Consider the following 23152-nt stretch of genomic DNA (forward strand, 5'->3'; position numbering starts at 1 on the left):
AAAAAAAAAAAAAAAAAACACGAAACAAGTCAGCGCAGAATCATTGTCCAAAAATTTTGTACTAAGAATTTACCAATAATTACCAAATTGATTAAAATTTATATCAAATAGTAAATACCAGTAATTTACCAAAAGTTACCACCAATTTACCAGAAATTATTGCAGTGATTTACAAAAAAATTGCTAGGCAGTACTTTACCGAATATTGGCATATTTCCTCCAATTTATTAAGAATTACCAGTAATTTACCAAAAATTACCAGTAAATTACCAAGAACTTCTAGTATTTTACCAAAAATTACCAGTAAATTACCAAGAACTTCTAGTATTTTACCAAGAATTACAAGTAATTTACCAAGAATTACCAGTAATTTACCAAAAATTACCAGTAATTTACCAAAATTACCACCAATTTACCAGAAATTATTGCAGTGATTTACAAAAAAAATGTTACTGAATATTGGCATATTTCCATCAATTTACCAAGAATTACCAGTATTTAACAAAAATTACCAGTAAATTATACTAGTATTTTACCAAGAATTACCAGTAATTTACCAAAATTACCACCAATCTACCAGAAATTATTGCAGTGATTTACAAAAAAATTTTTACCGAATATTGGCGTATTTCCACCAATTTACCAAAAATTACCAGTCATTAAATTTGTGTATGAGTTACTGTGTATTGTTAAAATGAAAATGAAATAAATTTGAAATTTGAAAAACAAAAATAAATAAATAAATTACCAAGAACTTCTAGTATTTTACCAAAAATTACCAGTAAGTTACCAAGAACTTCTAGTATTTTACCAAGAATTACCAGTATTATTACCAGTAAATTACCAAAAGTTACTAGTATTTTACCAAGAATTACCAGTAATTTACCAAAAATTACCAATAATTTACAAAATTACCACCAATTTACCAGAAATTATTGCAGTGATTTACAAAAAAATTTTTACCGAATATTGGCAAATTTCCACCAATTTACCAAGAATTAGCAGTAATTTACCAAAAATTACCAGTAATTTACCAAGAATTACTATTATTTTACCAAGAATTACCAGTAATTTACCTCAAAATTACTGTTTATTTATCAGAAGCTTACCAAACATTACCATTTGTATAGTACCTTTAAAAATGTTGGAGCCAAAAAAATTCCCTCACCCCACCACCATCCTTGCTCACAATAGCGAAAAACGTGTTTTTGACCCACTGACGTAGGTACCTAGAGATTTTACACTCCAACAAATTGTCTGCTTGAGTACCCAGCTACCCACCATCCTTCCTACCTACCTGCTTTACCACCCATGAAGAGATTTTACACTCCAACAAATACGCTCAGTAAGTTTGATCACGTGACTCCCAGGTTTTGGAGCTATTCTCGTGATAATGATAACAGGCATACGGGAACTCGTATTTTACGAGTGAATTTGAGCTTAATTTTTGCAATTGATCGACTTTTGTGAACTCGTGTTTTAAAATTATGTTTTCTGAAACGAAAGGATTCAATATCACAAGAAATGGAAGCATTTGCGCTGTTATTTGGTGAGTTTTTACCGAATTTCGACCTCTCAGAGACACTAAAACGATCGTAAAATCCGTCCGTAAGTACTTAGCTTGTTCAATTCAGTTCATTGTTCTTCAGGACGACACAAATAACAATTTGAAACTTCGAAACTAAAAAAATTCACCGTAGATCGTTCATAATTGAAGTCGAAACTTGGTCATTTGCAAGGAAACGGGAAATTCCCGTTTCCTTGCAATCATTATCACGAGAATAGCTCCGAAACGTGGGAGTCACGTGATCAAACTTACTGAGCGTATTGTCTGCTTGAGTACCTAATACCATCCTTCTTACCTACCTGCTTACCTACTTACCTAACCACCATGTAGAGATTTTACACTCCAACAAATTGTCTGCTTGAGTACCCGCCTTCTTTCCAACGTACTTACTTACCTACCTACCTACATATCCACCCATATAAAGAAAGACATCAATGGGGAAAAAGTTGAGAGAAGATAGAATGAGGGATAGACAAAGGGAAAAAAAGACGAATAATATTTTACCAGTATGTATATTTTAATATAAAATCCATTAGATGTCCCCCCCCCCAAATCATTTACCTACATATTTGTACATTTTTATATTGCAAAACAATAAATTTTCCACTTCTTCAAACAAAATTTCAATTATAATATTTCTTTCAGAACTTTGAATTTTTGAATTTTTTAAATCAAAGCATCAGAAATTGTATATGAAATTTAGACATACCTGATAATGTTACGAATTTATTGAAATTTTTTACAAGTTCTTAAACATTTCAAAATAAAACTAAAATACTTAATAAAAAAAAATCATGAAAATTAGTAAAGACAAATTTGTGATATTTTATTAAATTGCCAGGAAAATGGACCATTTTTTCAGAATAAGAACACCAAATTTTTATAAAAAAAATTGTCAGTAGATTGTTTATTTAGGTAAAAAAAAAAAAATAGATACCTACCTACGTACACAAATTTAAAATGACAAAAATTATAGAAACCTAGGTACTTTTAAAATTAAAATAAACTAACCAATAAGGCAAAAAAAATCGACTGAGACCATGTAAAATATCCAATTATTCAAAAAATAATAATAACAATAATAATAAAAAGGTATCAAATTTCAATGTTGGAAATGAAAACTTTTTTTAAAAACCTACCTACAATGAAGACGAGATTTTCTTCATTGTTTTTAAACTAGGTGCATAATATATGAGAGAACTTGCAATATTCTTTTAAAAAAATACTCCCCATTTTTCAGAATGGTTTTCATTTTTTTTTCTTTTTACAATTATGAGAAAATATTCCAAGTAAGTAGGTAGCTATTCTTCTTCAGAGCTCCCTGTATCTAAAGTTTGAAATTTTCTTCGTTCTTCTTCAACTATCAAGAAACATTTTCACACCCTTTCAGGATTCTCTGAATACCTCATAATTTTTTACATCTTTCTTATTGCAAGTTTCCCGAAATCTTGTCATTCTGTTCAAAATTTTTGCATTTTTTCAGAATTCTCTTTACGTTTTAGAATTTTCTTCATTTTTACGGAATTCTTTGAATTTTTCTGAATTTTTTTTTTCATTTTTCTTGAATAATCAGAAAATTCTGTCACTTTTTAGAATTTTTGTCATTTTGTGATATACTACTATGCCGTACGTGGTATGTATAGGGCTCGCCCACATGGTAACACTGCGTTGCACTAAGGCAACACTGCGTTGTATTCTCGTCAGCTAGCCATACGAGCCAAGCGACGAGAGTACAGAACGCCAGTAATGTATCCGAGTGCACGCGGGTATGTTATTCACGGTTAATGGGTTAATGCAGTCATTTAAGTATAAGTTTTTACTCTCGAGTGTTAAGTGTTATATTTAGTGCTTTAGTTTTAGTTAGTTGTTAGTGAAACCAATGAATAGACGAGAAGGAGTGATGATCTACTCGTCGCCACTCTGGGTAAGTACTTGCACATATCAGTGTGAATAAGTTAGATCTCCTTGCCAGAGGAGATCACTTATCCAAACCTACACCACAGTGTGTAACACCAACGTGTGTATATTTAGTTTAAGAAAGTGTCATGTTAACTAGTACATTTACATATGTGCTAATCATGTAACGTGTTGTTAATATTGCACACATTAAATATTATTCTCGTGTATAACTTGTTATTATTTATGGTGTGTATGATCATATGTTAAGAGTGTAAAAGCAACCATTTCCTACTCACGCCCTAGCCGAGCATGTGAGGTATTCCGGTGAGTATTTAGTAGAAATACTCTAAGGGATATTTCTTGGAAACAACACAATAGCAACCACAATCGATAAGTACATCTACCTATCACTGCTTTAAGTCAATTTACCCTCTTACATTGGCGCCCTTCCGAGTGTCCAAAAAGCACAGATTCATAGTAATCTGAGCTTGGAGGAAGTAAATCGTTATGAGTACAAAGTTTAGATCGCGACCAAACTTTGGAAAATAATACTTGCAGTATGATTTCATTGTACTTACGATTCACTTCTTGACTATTCTCAGACCAAAGTGTCCGAAAATAGGAAAGGAAAGAATACTTGTGAATATTTCAAAGTAAATAATCACGAAAGTATTAAGTTGCTTTCACTCATACACACACACACCTAGTTAAATTTGCCAGAATTTGACGAAAACGTGTTTATTTTTACATGTGTATGTGTGGTGGTAGATGATGAAATCCATCGATGGATAAAATATCCGTTGAGAATTTCTCAGAACTCAATCCGTTCGTTGAAACGTGAAAAGCGAGTTCCAGCTTGTCCGCCGCATTGTTGCGTGACCCCTACCACCACCCAAGGACAGACACACACGTCGCACTAGCCGCCATCTTTTGATGTCGCCGCTGCAGCTGCGTAGCCACCAACCGACGAGTTGATAGCTACCGCGGCTCGCATTATATATTTTTCTTTTCAAGTGTGACGACGGTTCTAGCAACGCTCCTCTAGAGAAGCAGCTTGACTGTCATTGTGTTATTTTTTCGCGCGCATTTTTTGCGTCCTCCGTGTGTGTCTTGTCCGGTATCTTTTCACGTTTTATTTTTTAAAGTGAATTTTGATACTAAGCAATTTATTTGCATAATTTCTCCGCGTTTGTTTTTCAACCACGCGATCAGCAGCAGTAGAACTTCTGTTCGAAGCTATATTTTGCAGCAGTATTGGTAAGTAATATCGTAAAATATTACAGTACATTTCGCGAGTGGCTTTTCAATCAAAGCAAACACATCGCAAGCATTTTTCGCGTATTTTTCAAACCAGCACTCAAAGCTGAGTAATAATTCAGTGTCCTTGTATTTTTTCAGAAATACCCAAGGTGGTATTTTGGCACCTGAATTTTTTCTCCAGCAATTCGTGTTCGTGTTCGCGATTCATTCGAAGCTAATTTTTTAGCTGAGATCTAGTGCTCTTTATCTTGTCCGAGTCACCTCTGAAGTGACTTTGCACTCGAATCCCGCTAAGAAACACGTTTCGAGCACGTGTGAAACAGTTCGTCCTGACTCAGCGCTTTTTATCTTGTCCGGATTACTCGCCGTAGTAATCTAGCGACTTGAGTCAACCGACTGTATAGCTCAGTGCTAGTGAAGCGCAATTTACGTGATAGAATATTTTTGTGTACCAGAACCAACTCGCGAATTAAAACCAGCATTGCACGTGAATTTGTGTTCGAAATTTAATAGAAATTTCACACAAAAAAGGGAAAATATTCGTCGTAATATTACCCCAGCTGTAGTTGAATTCGAACGAAATGGCATTTACTGGACCAGCTGCAGGCACCCGAAGTAAAGCGGTAGCCCTGACGCAACACCAAGTACATTGCTTATGTATTGGTGAAACGCACGAAGAATCGTGCGTTACGTTGAAAAATTCGGATAACAAATCCAAACGGAAAAATCGAAAAAATCCACCTACGCAGGATTTAAACGTAGAACAACCTGAACAACAATCGAGTCCGCAGAACCTTGTGGAATCATTGTTCAGCAGTCATCCGCCATCAAACAATTCTGACGAAGAATATGACGAGGATGATGATGAGGATGACGAAGATTACGTACCTACCGAAGAAAATAACATGGTACATGGATCAGATCTCCCTGACCCGCCCCCAGCGAGGACACGTCACCTGCAAAATTACAGGGACTCAAAAAGGGAAGAATGCAGATCAAAAACTGAACTGAAACGACCTGAAATCGCCACCGATGCTGAAATAAATGATCCGTTGAGATCGTTGTTTCAGCAAACATGGGATTTCACTGAAGGTGCCACAGAGAACCTACAGATTGGTCAAGCAGTTCAAGAACACAGCCTTATCCGAATAGAAGACTGTCTAATTAATCTTGTGGACCATGCAGGTAGTACGAACCGCAACATTGACGGATACAGAAACGACGTAAAAGACGTTCGTGAACACTGTACCCAATGGGCTACTGGCATGAAAGAATATGTAGGTCAAACTACCGGTGCAGCTTTACAAAAAGCTGACAGCGCGATGCAAAAGGCAACGCAATGTGAAACCAAATTTGACCAAGCGACCAACCTATTCAAAAATGAAATGACTAAACACAAAGCAGAATGCAGCCAGTTAGCTCATGCAGTTGCGGATATGAGAAAGGAAGGTGGATGTAGACCCAACAGTGGTCTTAATTCCACCCCAACCTTGAAAATAAATGCCAACTTAGTCAGAAGTGCTGGCATCTATTATGACGAATCGAAACGTTACTTCCCTCATGAATTTGTACGTCAGTTCGAAGACTACGTAAACAAAAGCAATGCCGCCGAAACTCAGAAAATTTACGCATTCCAAGGAGTAATTGAGACTCAAGATGCGACAGAGTGGAAAGGCGACATGGTGGGAATAACGGATTACGAAGAACTAAAACAGAGATTCCTTCAACATTATTGGAACAGTCAGTGTCAAAACGATGCATGGGAATATTTCCAGAAATATTTTTGCGAAACCAAAACGGAGAAACGTCTGTTCTTGGAGATAAAGAGATGGGTCCTATCTCTAATCAAACGCAAACATCCAAATATTTCCAAAGTATTGGAAGTAGCAGCTGAAAAAGTGCCCTACCCATACGATAAGAAATTAGCGAAACAAACTACAGTGGAAGGTTTCATAAGAAAACTTGACGAATTCGCTAACTATGACTCTGACCCGAAGAATAATGTACGCATTGCAGTTCGCAACAGCACGATGACGCCCGTTCAATGGCAACAAACTCCATCATTCGAATGGAATAGAATGCCTAACAACAATTGGAATAACGGAAACGGTTTACCACAATCTACGTACTGGATACTCAATGCGAATGGACAGTGGGCTCAAATTCCCGGAAACCCGAACAACAACTGGAATTCGAATCAATGGAGTAATCAGACTCAGATGAACTCGAACCAGAACTTCGGTCCACAGATAAGTTGGAATATGGGAAACAATCAAAACTTCCAGAATTCCAACCTTAATGGAGGATGGAATTCGCAGAAGAATGCGAAGAATTCTAATTCTGACAGGAATAGGAATTCTACGCAAGGTCCTACTCCAATAGGGAACTGGACGACCCAACCAATGATCACGAATTCACCGCATAACGCGCCGGAACCTCCGAAGAAATCGTATCTAGCTGTTACGAACAAAAATGTAAACGAAGGACAACTACAAATGGCATACCAAAAGCTACAAAAGGCTTTAGGTAACAATTTCAAAGGGAATCAGAAAATTAATTTCTATCCCAACTCGAACAAAACTAGTAATAGTAATGGCGTTAAACAGAACACTCATACTAATACTAATTCGAACAATTCTGGTGGTAATAACAACAGTAATGATAATGCTAAACCCCAGAACAGCGACAATCGTGGTGAAAAACCGCATGAAGCCAGAAAACCCTCGACTTTCCAACCGAAAGTGTCTAGTCAGATACCTCTACCGGTACACTTCTTCGTAATAAACGAAGATGGTACGGTAGGAGAAGGTACTCCGGATAACGCCGATTTCTGCGCAGAAATCGAAGAAATCGACCTAGATCACGATTCCAACGAGAGTCAAGACCAAGGAAACGATGACAATTCGGAAAACTAAAAGGACTAGACACTACAGGGGCACGGTCTAGTAACATCAAAGTCCCCGGTAAATCGATTTTTACGGAATTCATTTGGGTAGGCGACGGTATAGCGCACTTCCTAAAAAGAGGAGACACGCCACTACCGGTAGCGGTGCCACCATATTTACGTGATCAATTACCAATTGAAGAATTATACAGACGTATAGAGAAAACGGAATTCCCCGAAGGAGAGAAATTCGTTCTATCAGCTCTGCAATTCGAATTGAATCACTCACCTCAACCTTATGACAAAATAAAGAAAAGTCTAAACAAACTCTTAGATCTACTAGTCAAAGATAAAGGGGCGGAATTGATTATATTAATCTTCCCAATAGTAAAACCCTGCATTCCAGGTGACCCCAAAAGCATTGGCGTTAAACTAGATCGATACATCGAATACCGTAAAATATTTCAAAACGCGGCGGACGACCAAATTGTAATATTCTGGAAAGAACCGCCCATGTATTATTTGCAGACGCAAAAATTGATAACGGCCTCCGGTGTCGAAGCGATTGGCGTCATGGCAGATAAAAACCAACGAGTAATTCCTTGTGAACGAAAGTTCAAATTCGAAAAGGATAGGAACAAGTACTACCCTGCTATACCTACGTACCGTGTGATTTACGACATGGTTTGTACAGGTATATACAGACTATTCGAAGAATGGAAACGAGTACGTTTAAGCAGAAACGCGCTAAAATCTCCATATGACGAAGTACAAAAGATACTCCAACAACGTCCGCAACCTCCGTACACGTACATGGCTCCGCCTGAACAGCAACCTAAGCAGGAGGAAGAAATAAAGGACGAACCATTAAAAGGTAGTCAGGTCGTCGAACCTAGAAAGAAAACCTTATTTATGGAATATCGAACCTCGTGCAATAATCCTAATTGCCAACGAGATCCAACGTGTTGCATGTTACCAGAGGAGTACTATGAAACATTCACGGACAAATACACCCGTCCTGCTCAGTTAACAGAACTTGACGACGACGGTTTAGTACAAGGAAATCAAACTAAGAAATCCATAAGAGAGATGGATGTCAAATGTTTGATAATGGAGGACCCAGAACTCGTATTAGACGAGTTTCCGGAACTTGATTATTCTCCAACTCCTTTTGAAGTCTTGAACATTCACCATAGAGCGAAGGATCGAAGACCAATCGGAGATTTTGGAGTTAAAAATGCAATAATCAAGAAACCTCCCAAAGACAGATTGCTCAGATTGTTAACAAGGGATGGCATTAAGACATTTCCGTGTAATAGTGATACGACTACAACACGCGTGAAATTCATAAGAGGCCTACCTGCCGACAAGAAATGGAGACATCATGCACTTCGTAAACGAATAATTAAAGAAGCTCGAGCACTCGAGGCGATTGACAACGCACACCTTGATGAAACTCAGCTGAAAGAAAAAGCTAAACCATTAGTGGTAAACGAAGGTACCGATGACCCAACTTGCGTCGTTCCAATCACAGTAGGTGATAAGATCGTCGCCATTCAGTTGGACTCGGGAGCACTTCCCAATGTTATCTCAAGGAATGTGCTGAAACAACTTAAGTTGAAAGTGCCACATGCAGTACGCGAAATCGCTATGGATCGCATCGTGCAGCTACGTATGGCCAATAACGCAATTGAACGAGCGTCACAAATTCTGGCCGAAATTACATTCAATTTTGGTCCGAAGGAATTTGTAGTACCATTCTACATAATGGACACCATTGGCAACACTTTCATACTGGGAAGAGTAGCCATGGAGCATTTGGATCTACACTTACATTTCCGCCAGAGATGCGTAAGTCACGAACCTAAGGATGACGATCATTTTACAATTGCATTTATAAACCCAGATGTGTATAAAGATGCGCTCTCTTTATTTAAGATTGAGCAAATCCCTGAGCACACTACTATAACTATTGATTTAATGGCCACAAGCATGTCTACAAGAGACAAGCTAAAAGAGCCTGAAGAAGACCGAATTAAAGCAGTACGTATTATGCAGAAAAATCTCATCGAAGATTTAGCTGAAATACGAGAGCTTGGCATTGCACCTCAAAAGGAGGTAGACGATGCCATGCACAAGATCAATGCTTATCAAGACATATTTAGTCTGAATCCGGGATGTTACAAAGGTGAAAAAGTACATTTCAACTTTATCCCCGGTGAGGGGCACCTAGCAGTGCCACGAGGTGAAAAATATAGACCTCCAGCTCGGTTAAAACAAGCCCTCGATATGACGACTCAAAAGATGTTAGATTTGCGAATAATTCGGCCATCTCGTTCAGTTTTTATAAATACACTCGCACCCGTCATTAAAAAGAATGGCGATATACGACTGTGTTTGGCAGCTGACGAGTTGAACAACTTTTTACAATGCGTACTAACTGAACCCGCTACAATCGATAGCGTAATATTCAGTGGTTCACCTGATGGTCTATTTTGTACGCTGGACTTTACGTCCGGATTCTGGCAATTAGAGCTAGATGAAGAATCGAAAAAGTATACAGCGTTCATAATAAACGGCCAAGTATACGAATTTAACAGACTACCGTACGGATTGAAGATCTCGAGCGGTGAGTTTGTTCATATGATAAACCAAGTGCTAAAGGACGAAGAAGGCATCTCCAAGTTTGTGGATGACGTCAAAGTCTCTGGTACTACGTTTAAAGAAACACTTGATAGACTACTCAGTGTATTCGAAAAAATAAGACGGGCTGGATTAAAACTGAATCCGACCAAAACCCACTTTTTCAAGAGGCGTACAGACCACTTGGGGTTCGTCTTATCCAAAGAAAACATTGATAAACAGGACCTTAAAAAGGAAAAATTCCTGAAATTTGAGAAAGACCATATGAAACATGGCAAATTCGTACTTAAAAACAACAAAGAAGTGTTAGCTCTTGTTGGGAACACCGTGCTATACAAGCCGTTTATTCCCCGATACATGCAAATCCTGAGCCCAATATACGAACTGACAAAGGGCGACGACCCTATAGTCTGGACGGATGCTCAACAGAAGGCCTTCGACATACTCAAATCGGAGTACTTGAAGGAATTCACGTTGAAACAACCTCCACGTGAGGGCGACTTATTCTTGGATACGCATTATACAGACGATGCAATGAATGCAGTTCTCTTCTACAAGGAAGATGAACAAAAGCAAATCATTATGTTCATTTCTGTTGGCTTCAAGGAGCACCAGAAAAACTTTACGCTGTATGACAAAGAAATGCTAACACTCTACTCAGTCATTAAAAAGATTTGGATGTGGATTTTCAGCAGGAGAGTCCACGTGCGTGCCAATTTGCTCCCAATTTACAAAGAATTTGAGAGTCTGGCGAAAACGCACCGAAAAGCTGCAAAATGGGTTACAACCATATGCAATTTCGATCTAATCTACGACATGAAGTTGTCTAATAAAGCGTTATACGACATCAAAGCACCAGAATTGGTAGTCGGAAATATCGTCATAGAAGAGCTAACAGAGCTCGATCTATTGATGATTAACCAAGTGGTACCCAGGTTCACGAAAGGTTTTCATAAGGAAGACAACTACGAAACCATAGGTGCCAGTAAAAAGACCGCTCTACCACCTCTGGATTGCAAATTTATGGACGAAAACATACCTAGATTATTCGACCTATTATCTAATATAGAGGACGAACAAGCTAGAGATAAACATTGCAAAAAGATAATGGATGTCTTAGAAGAAGACGTACCAGCAAATAATAAGAAGCAACAGGGTACGTCACTCCGTAAAAAACAAATTTATGACATAATGTACACACGCGATGGTAAAAAACGTCTGATGAAAATTTTGCCAGATAAATCGCAAGTACCATATTTACCTGATCGTTTGCTTTACGACACTGTCGACTACCTACACTGTGCCTATGGGCATACTGGGGCAAATCGATTAGACATGATTTTTAGACAACTATACTACCATCCTAGTTCACTCGCGTATATACGCGATATTACAAACACCTGCATTATATGCAAAGTGAACAAGAACTACGCGAAGCACAAAGTCCTGGAATACGCTCAAATAGAGGCGTACGCCATTGGCGACGTGCTATCGGTAGACATATATGGACCAGTTCCAGCATTAAAGAACGATCCGAAATACTTGCTAGTTGCAAAAGAAATCTTTACCAGTCGTGTCTGGCTTCGAGACATGCACAGGACTCAAAAGAAAGTAGTTTGCAACGCAATGGAATCAATTTTATTTGAAATTGAAATCCACGATGTCAAGATCAAGAAAGTGATCACTGACAACGGTACGCAATTTATTTCCGATTCCTGGTACAATTTGCTGGAAAAATGCGAGATCAAAGTTGCACACACGACAGCTTACAACCCTCAGAGTTCTTCAGTGGAACGAACAATGAGAGTCATAGGCGATAAGTTACGTGTCAAACTCAATGAAGTTTATGATCCATATCGCACTCACCTTGGTTGGAGTAAATTCGTTGGAGAAATCCAAAACGAAATTAACAACACACCAACGTCGTTTGGTTTCAAGCCCAACGAGGCTTGGTTTATACCAGACACGACGATTCCAGGTTTTCCAACTGAAATACGAACCTTCAATTTTCGAGATGCGTTAGCAAGATTACACGATCAGAACGAAAACAACCAAATTCCATCAATAACCATTGAGGAATGTCGAAGCCGCGAACTCAAGATATTTGACGTCCCGTCCGATGAACAGGAAGTCTTTATCGACAACAATGGCTATGCCAGAGTTACAGCCGACGGCGCCTGTTCCAAAAACGGCTCACCCGAAGCTATTGCTGGAATAGGAATTTGTTTCAAACCGGGTTCAACTGCTAACATATCTGACAGGATTGTGAGCACAGAATTCCAGGTTACGAACAATTATGCCGAGTTAATGGCAATAATCATTGCGCTAGAAATATTACGAGATAACGGTGTGAAGAAGATAAAGTTGTTATCAGACTCGAATTACGTAATCAAAGCGCTAACGAACACATGCTCAATTTGGAAAACCAATAATTGGAAAAACTCCCGAAATAAGCCAGTTCACCATGCTGAACTATTTCAACGTATTCTTGCTATCAGGCAAGAGCTCGAAGATGTAGAATTTCAGCGCGTATATGCACGCAAAGTAGAATACACTAACATTATAGCTGATATGTTAGCCAAAAAAGCTGTGTATACGAGTGAATGGCAAGAAGACAGAAGCGGAAATTTGACTGACCGCCAAGCCGTTGAAGCATTTATTAGAGAAAAAAGACGTCAAAAGCGTATTGAAGAAGAATATTGCTTCAACAAAACGCACGTTGATCCTACATATTTGCAACCTGGCGATATGGTACTAATTACCAACCACAAACAGTCAAGTTTCGAAAAACGAACAGCGGCGAAACTCTATCAAAAGAAACATGGACCTTTTATAGTAATAAAATGGTCAGGTTTCAACAGTTACCTTCTGAAACCTACAGATGGAACAACTGTAGATAGAATTTCGAACATAAGACAGTTAACGCTATTCCTAACTAGTAAAAACATCGAAGACATGGAAAAAAGCGACTGTCTCAAATCTCTACTAGACCAGCGTTCTATTGAAGAAAAAATCAAAGAATTTTTGTTCAAAGCTCGCGAAGCAATGTCTGACAGCGAGGAAGACGTTGACGACCCGCCAACTCGTGCACCGCAAGGTGTCGGTATCAATGAGCGTGACATTGCAGAAGCATCACCTGCTATTTTACGACAGCTTGAAAATACAGCACGCGACCTTCGAGCACAACAAAGAGCTGAAAAACGCGATCAAGCCAGTACTTCAACAGCTACCGAACTACAAGTAGAAGTTGAAGTGCACAACCCACCGATTACTGAAACTGCAGTAAATGGTGAAGTGCCAACTGAACAACAGTCTACGGAATCAACATCCACTGATTTACGAGAGGAAGTTGATCCAAATGACTCAGCTCAAAATACCAATGCCACTGAGGAGACTCAGACGAGCACAGAGGATCAACTAGAATCCTCAACTTCGACTGGGGCATCCGCAGCCACACCCAAACAAAGTGCACAACTCGCTCCTTCTGTTAGGAAGCCGCGAGGTCGACCTCCAAAGACACCTAAAATTGTGACAAACGCCGCGGAGCCGCAACCTTCAATGTCGCAATCTCAAACAGGAGATTTGACGACAGGAGGCAGCGCACAACCGGCAAAGGATTCAAATAAATTGACTAAATCTCAGAGAAAATCTGAGAGAATCAAGGCACGCCTAATGCGTATGGGTCAAGACCCACTTAGAACCTACGATTTCCATCAGATTGTCCCATATCATTACTCTGAGAAAAGTCTATATAAAAGTTACTTTATTGAAGACTCAGAACTTTCGCTCACAGAAGACTTACAAGAAGTTTTTACTGTGGAACCAAGAAACTTAGAGGTCAATAAAGTCACAGTTGAGATTAATCCTGAGGAAAATGAAATTAACATTTTCATTTCTCTCCCACCAGAATATAAACTGGAAGGGGAAATCATAAAGGTTGAAATTCCACCTCAGTGTGAAATACCTAGAAATGAAAATGCAATTGCTCAATTCTTAAAGAGTACAATTACCAACGCCATGAATGGCTGGTTACTTAATAAAATCTGAAATTAGTCAATTTATTTTGTAAAATCGTAACTGGAAATTTTGAACACTATAACCAGATAGAGACCAAAATACGCCACAGACCAGGATTCGCCGAAATCCAAGTCACAATGTAAATTTATTTTGATTGGCAAAATTTCAAACAGGAAATTAAAACAGTCAGAATGAATCACAAATATGAGAAAAAGTTGCAAATTTTGAATAATTAGATTTGAAAATACAACCAAATATACGTAAACGCGGACTGGGGCATTTAAAATGATCAATTTCGAAAACAATTAGATTTTTGAATAATCACAAATCACGTATGCTCCATTACAAGTCTCAACAAGTTAAAATTCGGTAAAAGACTGAAATTTAACTACAATATTGGCTGAGTTTGGAATTTTTCAAAGTTGAAATTCGGTAAAAAACTGAAATCTAACTTTGAAAATCACTAGACACGTAAATATTCCACAAGGGAATAACCACGTAACAGCCAATACTCGGTTTAAATAGCTAAAAACGCAAAATTTGAGTAAAATCTCAGATTTTTGAAAAATAACGCTATTCAAAGCGTTACGCGTTACGTTACGGGCAAAAAACGTGAGCCACCGCATCCGCATGTACTCAGACGGAATAACACCGGCGAAAATGTGCTCTTATCACCATTTCATCACTTCGAAGGAAAGTTTGATTAATTTAGAAGTTGTTCTTAGCAAAGTTGTACTTTTGAGTAATTAAAGGCTACGTTGAAATTAACTAACGTGTTAATACACTCTTTAGCGATTTCTACAGTGCCAGCTGTATTGAAACGAGTAAGTAAACCTTAAATTACGTAGCATTTAGTCCAAACTAATATCAAACAATATACCAATCTGACTTCGATTTTTTAACAGAAAAATGGAAGCGGAAATGAACAACGGTGACCATAACAACCAAGAGCACACCATCGCCAACCAACGAATCCGTCAAACCTGCAAAATTACAAAAAGACATGGCGAAATATATCGGAAATGCTACGTGCAAAATGGTAACGGTCCAGAAACGATGAAATGGATTAAGTTAGAGTTCCTGCAATGGTGGGACGAGCTGACTGAAAATACGGATCATTACGAAGTATGTTTTGCCATTAAGGCGTTATTAATTGCACAAATGAACATAGATACTAATCTATCACGATATTTGTTTGTTAAATAAAGGAGTAACTAGTTAATACGATAACAACGGCGTAGAAACTCCAGCGAATCGACGTATTTGCGGGTGAATCAGCGCACCAGATTGCGACAAATGAAACACATACAAGATGTGATCATTGTCGTGATAATTTTAGTCATATCATATTAATTTGCATTTCCGTATTTGTTTCTCATGCTTTAAATATAAATGTATTTCGTACCGCTTGCTTTAATTAGCTATTCACACTTTCATTGCACAGCTTTACATTGCATACTTCGCCGAAAGTAAACAATGAACGTTTGTACACAGCTTAATCACACGCACATGAACAAATGGATACTTCGTAGAAAGTAACCTAACGTTCAACACACGCCTCATAAAATTAACAACTCAAACGCTTGATGGTATTTTAATCAGATTCGATACTAACATTTTCGATCGATTTTTAGTACCTAAGAAGAATGAAAAGCTGATACATACGATGACGAAGGCTGAAATGGAAAACATATCAAACAACATAAAATACAAATTCAGGTAACAACTCGAAGTGTATTCATAATACTAAACGATTCGGTAAAAAAGCGGGCGGCATGAATACTTTATTAGTGTCTACAGTGAATTTATAACATTCGGTTTTTTCGTTTCAAAATAGTTAGCAACAAGCTACGTGAGTTGAAAATTACTCTAATAAGAGTTGGTTTCGAACTTATCATTAGATTTTGAAAGTTAGCATTACATCTACGATCAATTCACCGGCGAGTGGAATGATTCTAACGTGGATGAGCTACGAAGATGAAACCGAACGTTGATGCAAAATTTTCTTTATGGTAAAATAAAATATCACGTAAGTACCAATTACATACTTCAATGTAAGTAAGTAATGAGTACCAGACGATCTCTCAGAGTACAGATTGTTCAGATAATGTTTATTTCCAAATCATAAAATGAGCTACGTAGACGAAACCGAACGTTACAGTAATTATCTTCCAGAATAATGATCGCTGAGTAAAAACTGCGTACTTCAACGTAAGTAAAACAGTAGGTACTTGGTGATTTGGTTTCAAACGCTAATTCTCCGGTTTAGTATTTTGAAAAATATTCCAAAGTGAGTAAAATTCAAAATTACAAATTAGCAGCGAACCAAATCAAATCATTCATAACTAGCGAATAATTTAGTCAATTCAGATACGCAAATGAAAGATAATTTTAACGAACGTTCATTAGCAGAATACCTACGGTCAATTTACCGGTGAGTAAAGTGATTGTAGCTAGGAAGAGCTACGTAGACGTAACCGGTCTCAATTAATAATGATTTTGCGAAATAAATTAGCTAGGAGAAGCCACGTAGAAAATACCGATGGTCTCTTAGTTTAAAATTTCAAAAACAGCTAAAAGAGCTACGAAACTGAAACCGATTATACTAAGACCAAATAATAGTACTAAATCAACCTAGATTTATGAATAATTAGCAGTAATAATTTATTTAGAAATTATGATCGCTAATAACGTTCACGTATTTTCATACAGATTCCAGATCGTATACGAAGGGCGAGCAAATTTTATCGTAGTATAAAATACCGCCAGCGGTACAAATGGAATATAGCAACGTTGCCAGACGTAGCATTTAGAAGTAGAAAATACAGGTACAGTGACTAATTATGTAGTCGTTTAGAATTTCCAGCATCAGTGTTAAGTAATACAATGTTTATTTTTCTCGGTGAAACAACTACGAGTATGATGAAAATAAGCAGATTTTCACAACAGAAAGTAGCAGTTGAAAAGTAATCAGAAAAAATTGAATTCAAACTGGAATAAATCGACAACATAGCAAACTCTATTCAGAAAGTTGCTTTTGGAGCTAAACGTACAGGTAAAACTTAGTTAGCATACTGAGATTAATGTACAAATCCATATACCCTGTCTAAACACTACAACTCGAAATTCGAAGAGATAAAATTACAAAAACGCAATTTTCAAACGCAGACAAGTTCAAAATTCTTTCGAAATAATAGATTTTGAAACATTTTCATTTTCGAAAAGTACATATCAAGAAATGTAATACTATACACAGATAGTGATTCATTTCACCAACATATGCCCTCTTGTTTGCGAGAAATCGAAATTGAGAGTTGAAATTCGCTCATTTTGAGACGTTTTCGAAATGATAACAATACATTTTGAAAAATCCTAGATACGAATGGAAATAATGGAGAGTCCAAAATAACTAAATTTTGTTGACTCGAAATTAGTTCAAATCTCAAAATACAATTTTGAAAATTCCAAATCGCGAATAAAATAACCGAAATAACAGATTTTGGATATTTTTTCACGAAATTTTTGTAATACAGTAAAAGACTGTGATGCAAATTTCTTCGAACGAATACCTGAAAAGGACATAAATAAAAACCACAGGAGTAGTAATATTTAATTGATGACAAATAAAAATTTGAATAATTAGAATTTCGAGGTGATAATTACAAAAATCACCAGCACGCAAATTTCAACCATCGAATCCGAGAAAAGATTGGAATCGATGAAGAAATCTGACGCAATAATTTCGAGACAAAGAAAAAACGTGCATTTAACAAAAGGCAGATGTTTTCTTTCGATGAAGAGAAAGCGACGTGACTCGTAGCGATAGCAAAATGGCTGACAGGCCGTTAAAAAATTCGATTTAATTGCGACGTAGTTTATCATAACAATAAAGACCGCCGAACTGCGCATTTAGGCGCACATTTTGACAAACCCGTTCCAGGAAAATCGGCGCCGTCTGATATTTTCTGCTTAGAACATTCTAGAAGGTTATAGTCAAAACCTGCCGTTCGAGCGCATCGCTACCAACACAACGCCGAGTTTGACCAATCCCGTTCGCTGCCGCTGAGTAGCGAAGTGGGGGAAAGACTCGGCAGTTGGAAGCAACGACGAACCTGATCCAACTATCGAAATCATTATTTCGTTTCACGTGCTACCGAGTACATGCCTTTGCTCTTGCTATATGTTTTGCTAATGCGTTTTTGAATCTTCGTATTCTGTCTTCGCGTCTTATTTTTGCGTTGCTATCGTAAGTAATTATTACTTATTTCGAGTATAGTATTTTCGTTTCTCGTTTCAATTTTAAATATTTGTCGTCAGCTCCTGTGGTAAGTACAAACTCGTACGATTAATATGCTTTTAATATACTAAGCAGTGTTAACGTAAAAGACAATAGGCCCACCATGCCGATTTGTTTTCGAATAATTATTCAACATTTATTTTTTCGCTAAATCGGTATTGCCTTACAACTTCGTTTAACACCTCGTCGCATTTCTGTTCACAGTGATGGCAGAATCTACGCATCTCGCATGCGACAAATGCGGTTTGGTGATTACGTCACCAGGCAAGCAGTATGGAGGCGACAAAAAGGTTCCCGAATCAATCTACATAACCAAGTGTCAGCATCTTTATCATAAGAGCTGCATCATGAAAGCGATAAAAAACTCCGAACTTCGAAATCCTGCCGGCGTGCAGTTGACTAAGTGTACACATATTGGATGCGAACGAGATGTGAGCGAGGACATCTGCTACAAGGTAGAGGTAACTCGTATTCAAATCTCGACGCCTGAACCTACGGAAGCCGCAACCGGCGAGTTGCAAGCTCTCCGTAGGGAAATCGCTCAGTTGCATACCGACAGAGAACTACAACAAGATTTGTCCGAAGACATGTACAAGAAAATGTCAGATTTCGAAGTACAATTAACTGATGCTAATAATATGATCGCGAGTTTAAAAGCTCAATTGGAAACCACTACGGCGAAATACGAGGCACTTCGTAAAGCCAAAATGTCATCGCTATTCCCGAGCTCCACAGCGATAGCCAGTCACTTGAACCAGCAATCTGCAACCAGCTCGAATGCGACGACGCCAGCTTCGCTGCCGGCGGTTACGGCCACCTTACCGACGAATACGACGCCGATTTCGACGACCACTACACCTACCGCGGCGACAAACGAGCTCTGCCAGGGGTTTGTACCGTCACCGTTCCCGCCACCACCTCCGGTCAACAACGGTACACCAAAGGTCACGCCGAAAGTTCCGAAGCCGTCAAAAAACGCGGAAAGAGGTATCCCCGCGCCCACGCCGGTGGGCGCAGGGATACCTCAAACAAACGCCGCTACCGCGAGCAACCTTACGCAAGGCCTCCACCGCCCGCCGCCCGGTTTCCCGATCATAACAGGCGCCGCAGCGAACGCCGCGACGAACGCTACGACGAACGCAGCGACGGACGCTACGACGAACGCTACGATAATCGACGGTACGACGAATACGAGCACCATCACGACGAACGCCGCTACGACAACCGCCCCACGGACACTCGCTCACGTCGAGGACGCGGCCGACGGGGCGCTTATTAGTTTCAAAATCCCGTTCGTGCAACCGGGTACAGCGCCGACTGTACCGGATGCAAGTTCCCACTCGCCGATTTCACCTTACTGGGATTTCCCGCAAAAGAAGGAAACAGACTACTGGGGAAGACCACTCGCTCAAAGTGGCGAGCAGTCGAACTCCAGCGCGCCTGATACCGCCAACACGCAGAATTCCGTTGATCCGAACGCGAATTTGAACGTACCGAATCAAGCCGAAAGTGCTCAACCAACGGCGAACCAGTCTCCGGCGGTTGTACCAAAAAAGAAAAAGCGGGCAAAACCGGGAAAACAGTCCAATACGAAAGCAAATCGAGACACCTTCGATTCACGATACCCGGAGGTAACGCACGAAGTGTTAGCGCCATTCTACCCAACGAATGCCTACCCGCAACACTTTTCGGTCTGCGGTTTGAAAATCGGCGAAGCAAAACCCGTTATGGCTCTGTTCGCGTACAAATATTGGATTGTAGGCGACATCCATGCTCATGGCATCATGCATGCGATTACGGAAGGCAAACCATACCATGACAACATAGATAAGCGCATGTATAAGCGCGACATGAAGATTTCGGAATTGATTGAGTTAATCGTCGAATTAAAACAAATCCCGAAAAATCTCATGATATCTATTGGCACGTTCGACATCTTCTCATTTACGCCACCGAATACCTTCGACTTAAATTTCCGGAAACTCATCGAAGTTTTAGGAGATAAAAAAGTCGAACAGGTAATCATGTTGCCTCCGAACGCAAGCGGCCGACTGCACAACAACACGTTCCGGCAAATTACACAAACATTCTCGTACAATTGGGGAACTGGAAAATTCCAGTATATGGTTGCGAGCCACTTACTCAACGACTTGAACCTGGAATTGGCATCAGTGGACGAGCTTGGCCCGAAATATACGAAAGCTACATACCAAAAAGTAGCAAACTGTATTGCAGCCGTATTTATTCCGGAACCAGTTATCGAAAAAAGCGATTCAACCGTCGAGTTGAATAACGCTAATAGCGCCGCATCTTCACCTGCAACGCCTCCAACATCAAAAGCGAAGCTTGATACGAACGTCGATTCGCAACAAACTTCCGCACCAGTGATGCCGCAGTTCAATCTGCCAAAATCGTCGTTCCAGCAAAGCCCGAATGACATCGTAACCGACACCCTGTCACCATCCTACGTAAACCCGCAGTTGCAGCAGGCAACAGCGAATTACCTGGGAAATAAAGCAGTGGGTACGCCGCCATACCCCAAAGTGGGTACAGCGACACCTGGATGTCATCCGCTAGATCCGCGCAACCAAAAGGCGAAATCAACAACTTCAACGAAAGTTGAGATTTCACCATACAGTGGCTTGCACCAAACAAATGTAGGTTTTTCTGACGACGAACAGAAACCGCTTACCGATAAGGAGGTGATCGAACGCGCCAAAGTCCTCACTAAAATTCAAGCCGATGTAAAAGCTAGTAAAGCGAAAGAGCAGGAGCGACTAGCCGCCGATGCCAAATCGCGCGAATCGTTGAAGGAAAAGATGGAGTGGAAGAAGGAAGCCGATAATGCTAAAGCTGGCATCTCCTCGTCGAAGGAGAAACCAGCCCGCAACGTTTCTGAAAAATCCGGGATTTCGTCGGATGATTCAAATAACAAACTCAGCACGTCTAAAACTCCATCCCGCGCAGCCTCCAAAGCAAGAGAACGCTCTCGCTCAGAGCACAGATCGTCGAATAGATCAAAAGATCGCAAGGTAAAGTCGGGAGATGAGTCAAACGTACTCAACACCGACTTATTGCCCAACCCGACCAATAAAGAGGACAAATACATCGGTTATATGGTGAAAACGCCACCATCGGGCAAACCTCCCACCGAAGCGGAGAGACGAATGTACGAGATATTCGGCAATACCGATGGTGTACCTGAGCCTACCGACTCAACGACCTCTGCCTCTGCTTCGGAAAGCGACACGACAAAAGTCGTCAAATCAAAACCGCGCAAATCACGCAGCTCGGTGAAAGTTAAGCTCTCGCCGCCGCAAACGCTACTTACCTATATTCCGAGACAGCAGCGCGCAAAGCAGCAGCGAGTAAACGCAGCGCTTAAGCGCAACTTAGTTCTCAAAAAGGTATTCGGTAAACAGTCGCAACCGAAGGTGCAAACTGAAGCTGAACATCCTGCGACGGAAGGAACAGTCAGCACTCAGCCAAAGGTACTCGTGCCGAAGCTTGATTTAACAGAACCAACGCCGCATGAGAAACCAGTTAAAACGGTCGACTTAACCGAGTCAGCGGAATCCGATAAACCTCTCAAAACTATCGATCTCACCAATACGGTAGATCCTTCCGCCGAGGAGGAACTACCTCGAGGAGCGCAGTCAATCGAACAGCGCACTCTAACAAAGGTTGATACAGCGGTACAGGATACGACTCTAACTCTACATTCCGTCGAGAATGATGAGTTTACTACCATCCGACAAGTAGTAACCACCGTAGTTACTACTGAAGCGATTGAAACTACCGAGCCGGCTCATCTCGTTGGTACTTATGATCTGACTAATGAGAGTCCTCGCAACGACGAAGAATCTCAACAGCCAGTATCACCACGCACCGAAGCAGCGCTCCTCGACGAAGGAGTACAGCAAACGGGTGTACCGGCAATTGAACCTTCAAACGACGATGAAGGTGAAGACGACGAGGAGGATGAAGAAGACGAAGATCTTTAAACCAACTCGCGTTTTCTTTGTAAATAGTTAATAATTTTTTATCATTATCATTTCTCGTTCTCTTAAATTTGCCAAAACTCACTGTCGTAGTAGTAATAAGCTATACTGTATGATTTTTTTTTGATATCAGAATACAAGATTTTGAATCAATGTTCTTTTCATTTACTTTGTCGAAACTATTTTGATTACAGCAATGAATATTCAAGAACGCTGGTGTGCCTTCAATGATATTTATTATATACCGCGCACATGAGCATTAAACGTCATAATCAAGATGACTGTTTCTATGTATCAACAACAACTCGTTCAATTGAACTCGACAAAGAGTATTTTATACTATGGTTTGCACTGCTGTTACTCTACACAGACTTAGTTTGGCAAATCTACAAGATTGAAAAGCTCACAATCGTCGAATTGTTGAAACTTTCAACATACTAAGCTTCGAACTTTTCTAACAGGAATTGATCGAAATTTACGTTTTTTTATCCCAATCGTCGAATTGGTGGTCTTTTCTCTATGTTACAAACTCGTCGTAGTTTGTTGAGTTTTTTACTGCCAATTCTAATACTTTATATTTTTTC

At 39.5% G+C, this 23152-nt stretch overlaps 2 protein-coding genes across 8 annotated transcripts in view; both read left to right on the plus strand.

The window, feature by feature from the left end:
- The window catches only part of LOC135841631 (uncharacterized), a 147368-nt gene that overhangs the window by 117743 nt on the left and 6473 nt on the right, over nt 1-23152 (plus strand). The gene's annotated exons all lie outside the window — the stretch shown is intronic.
- Nucleotides 14748-23150, plus strand: LOC135841625 (uncharacterized). 2 transcript variants are annotated; one of them, XM_065358667.1, is made up of 3 exons: nt 14748-15094; nt 15176-17325; nt 18772-23150. In XM_065358667.1, exon 3 carries the CDS (start codon nt 18774-18776, stop codon nt 22569-22571), a length of 3798 nt encoding a protein of 1265 aa, XP_065214739.1. In that variant the 5' UTR covers nt 14748-15094; nt 15176-17325; nt 18772-18773; the 3' UTR covers nt 22572-23150. The 2 variants fall into 2 exon arrangements, with proteins under 2 accessions (XP_065214739.1, XP_065214738.1); XM_065358666.1 differs by having other exon boundaries at nt 15176-23150.

This window comes from Planococcus citri, chromosome 3 (genome assembly GCF_950023065.1).
Source record: "Planococcus citri chromosome 3, ihPlaCitr1.1, whole genome shotgun sequence".
Taxonomy (NCBI): Eukaryota; Metazoa; Arthropoda; class Insecta; order Hemiptera; family Pseudococcidae; genus Planococcus; species Planococcus citri.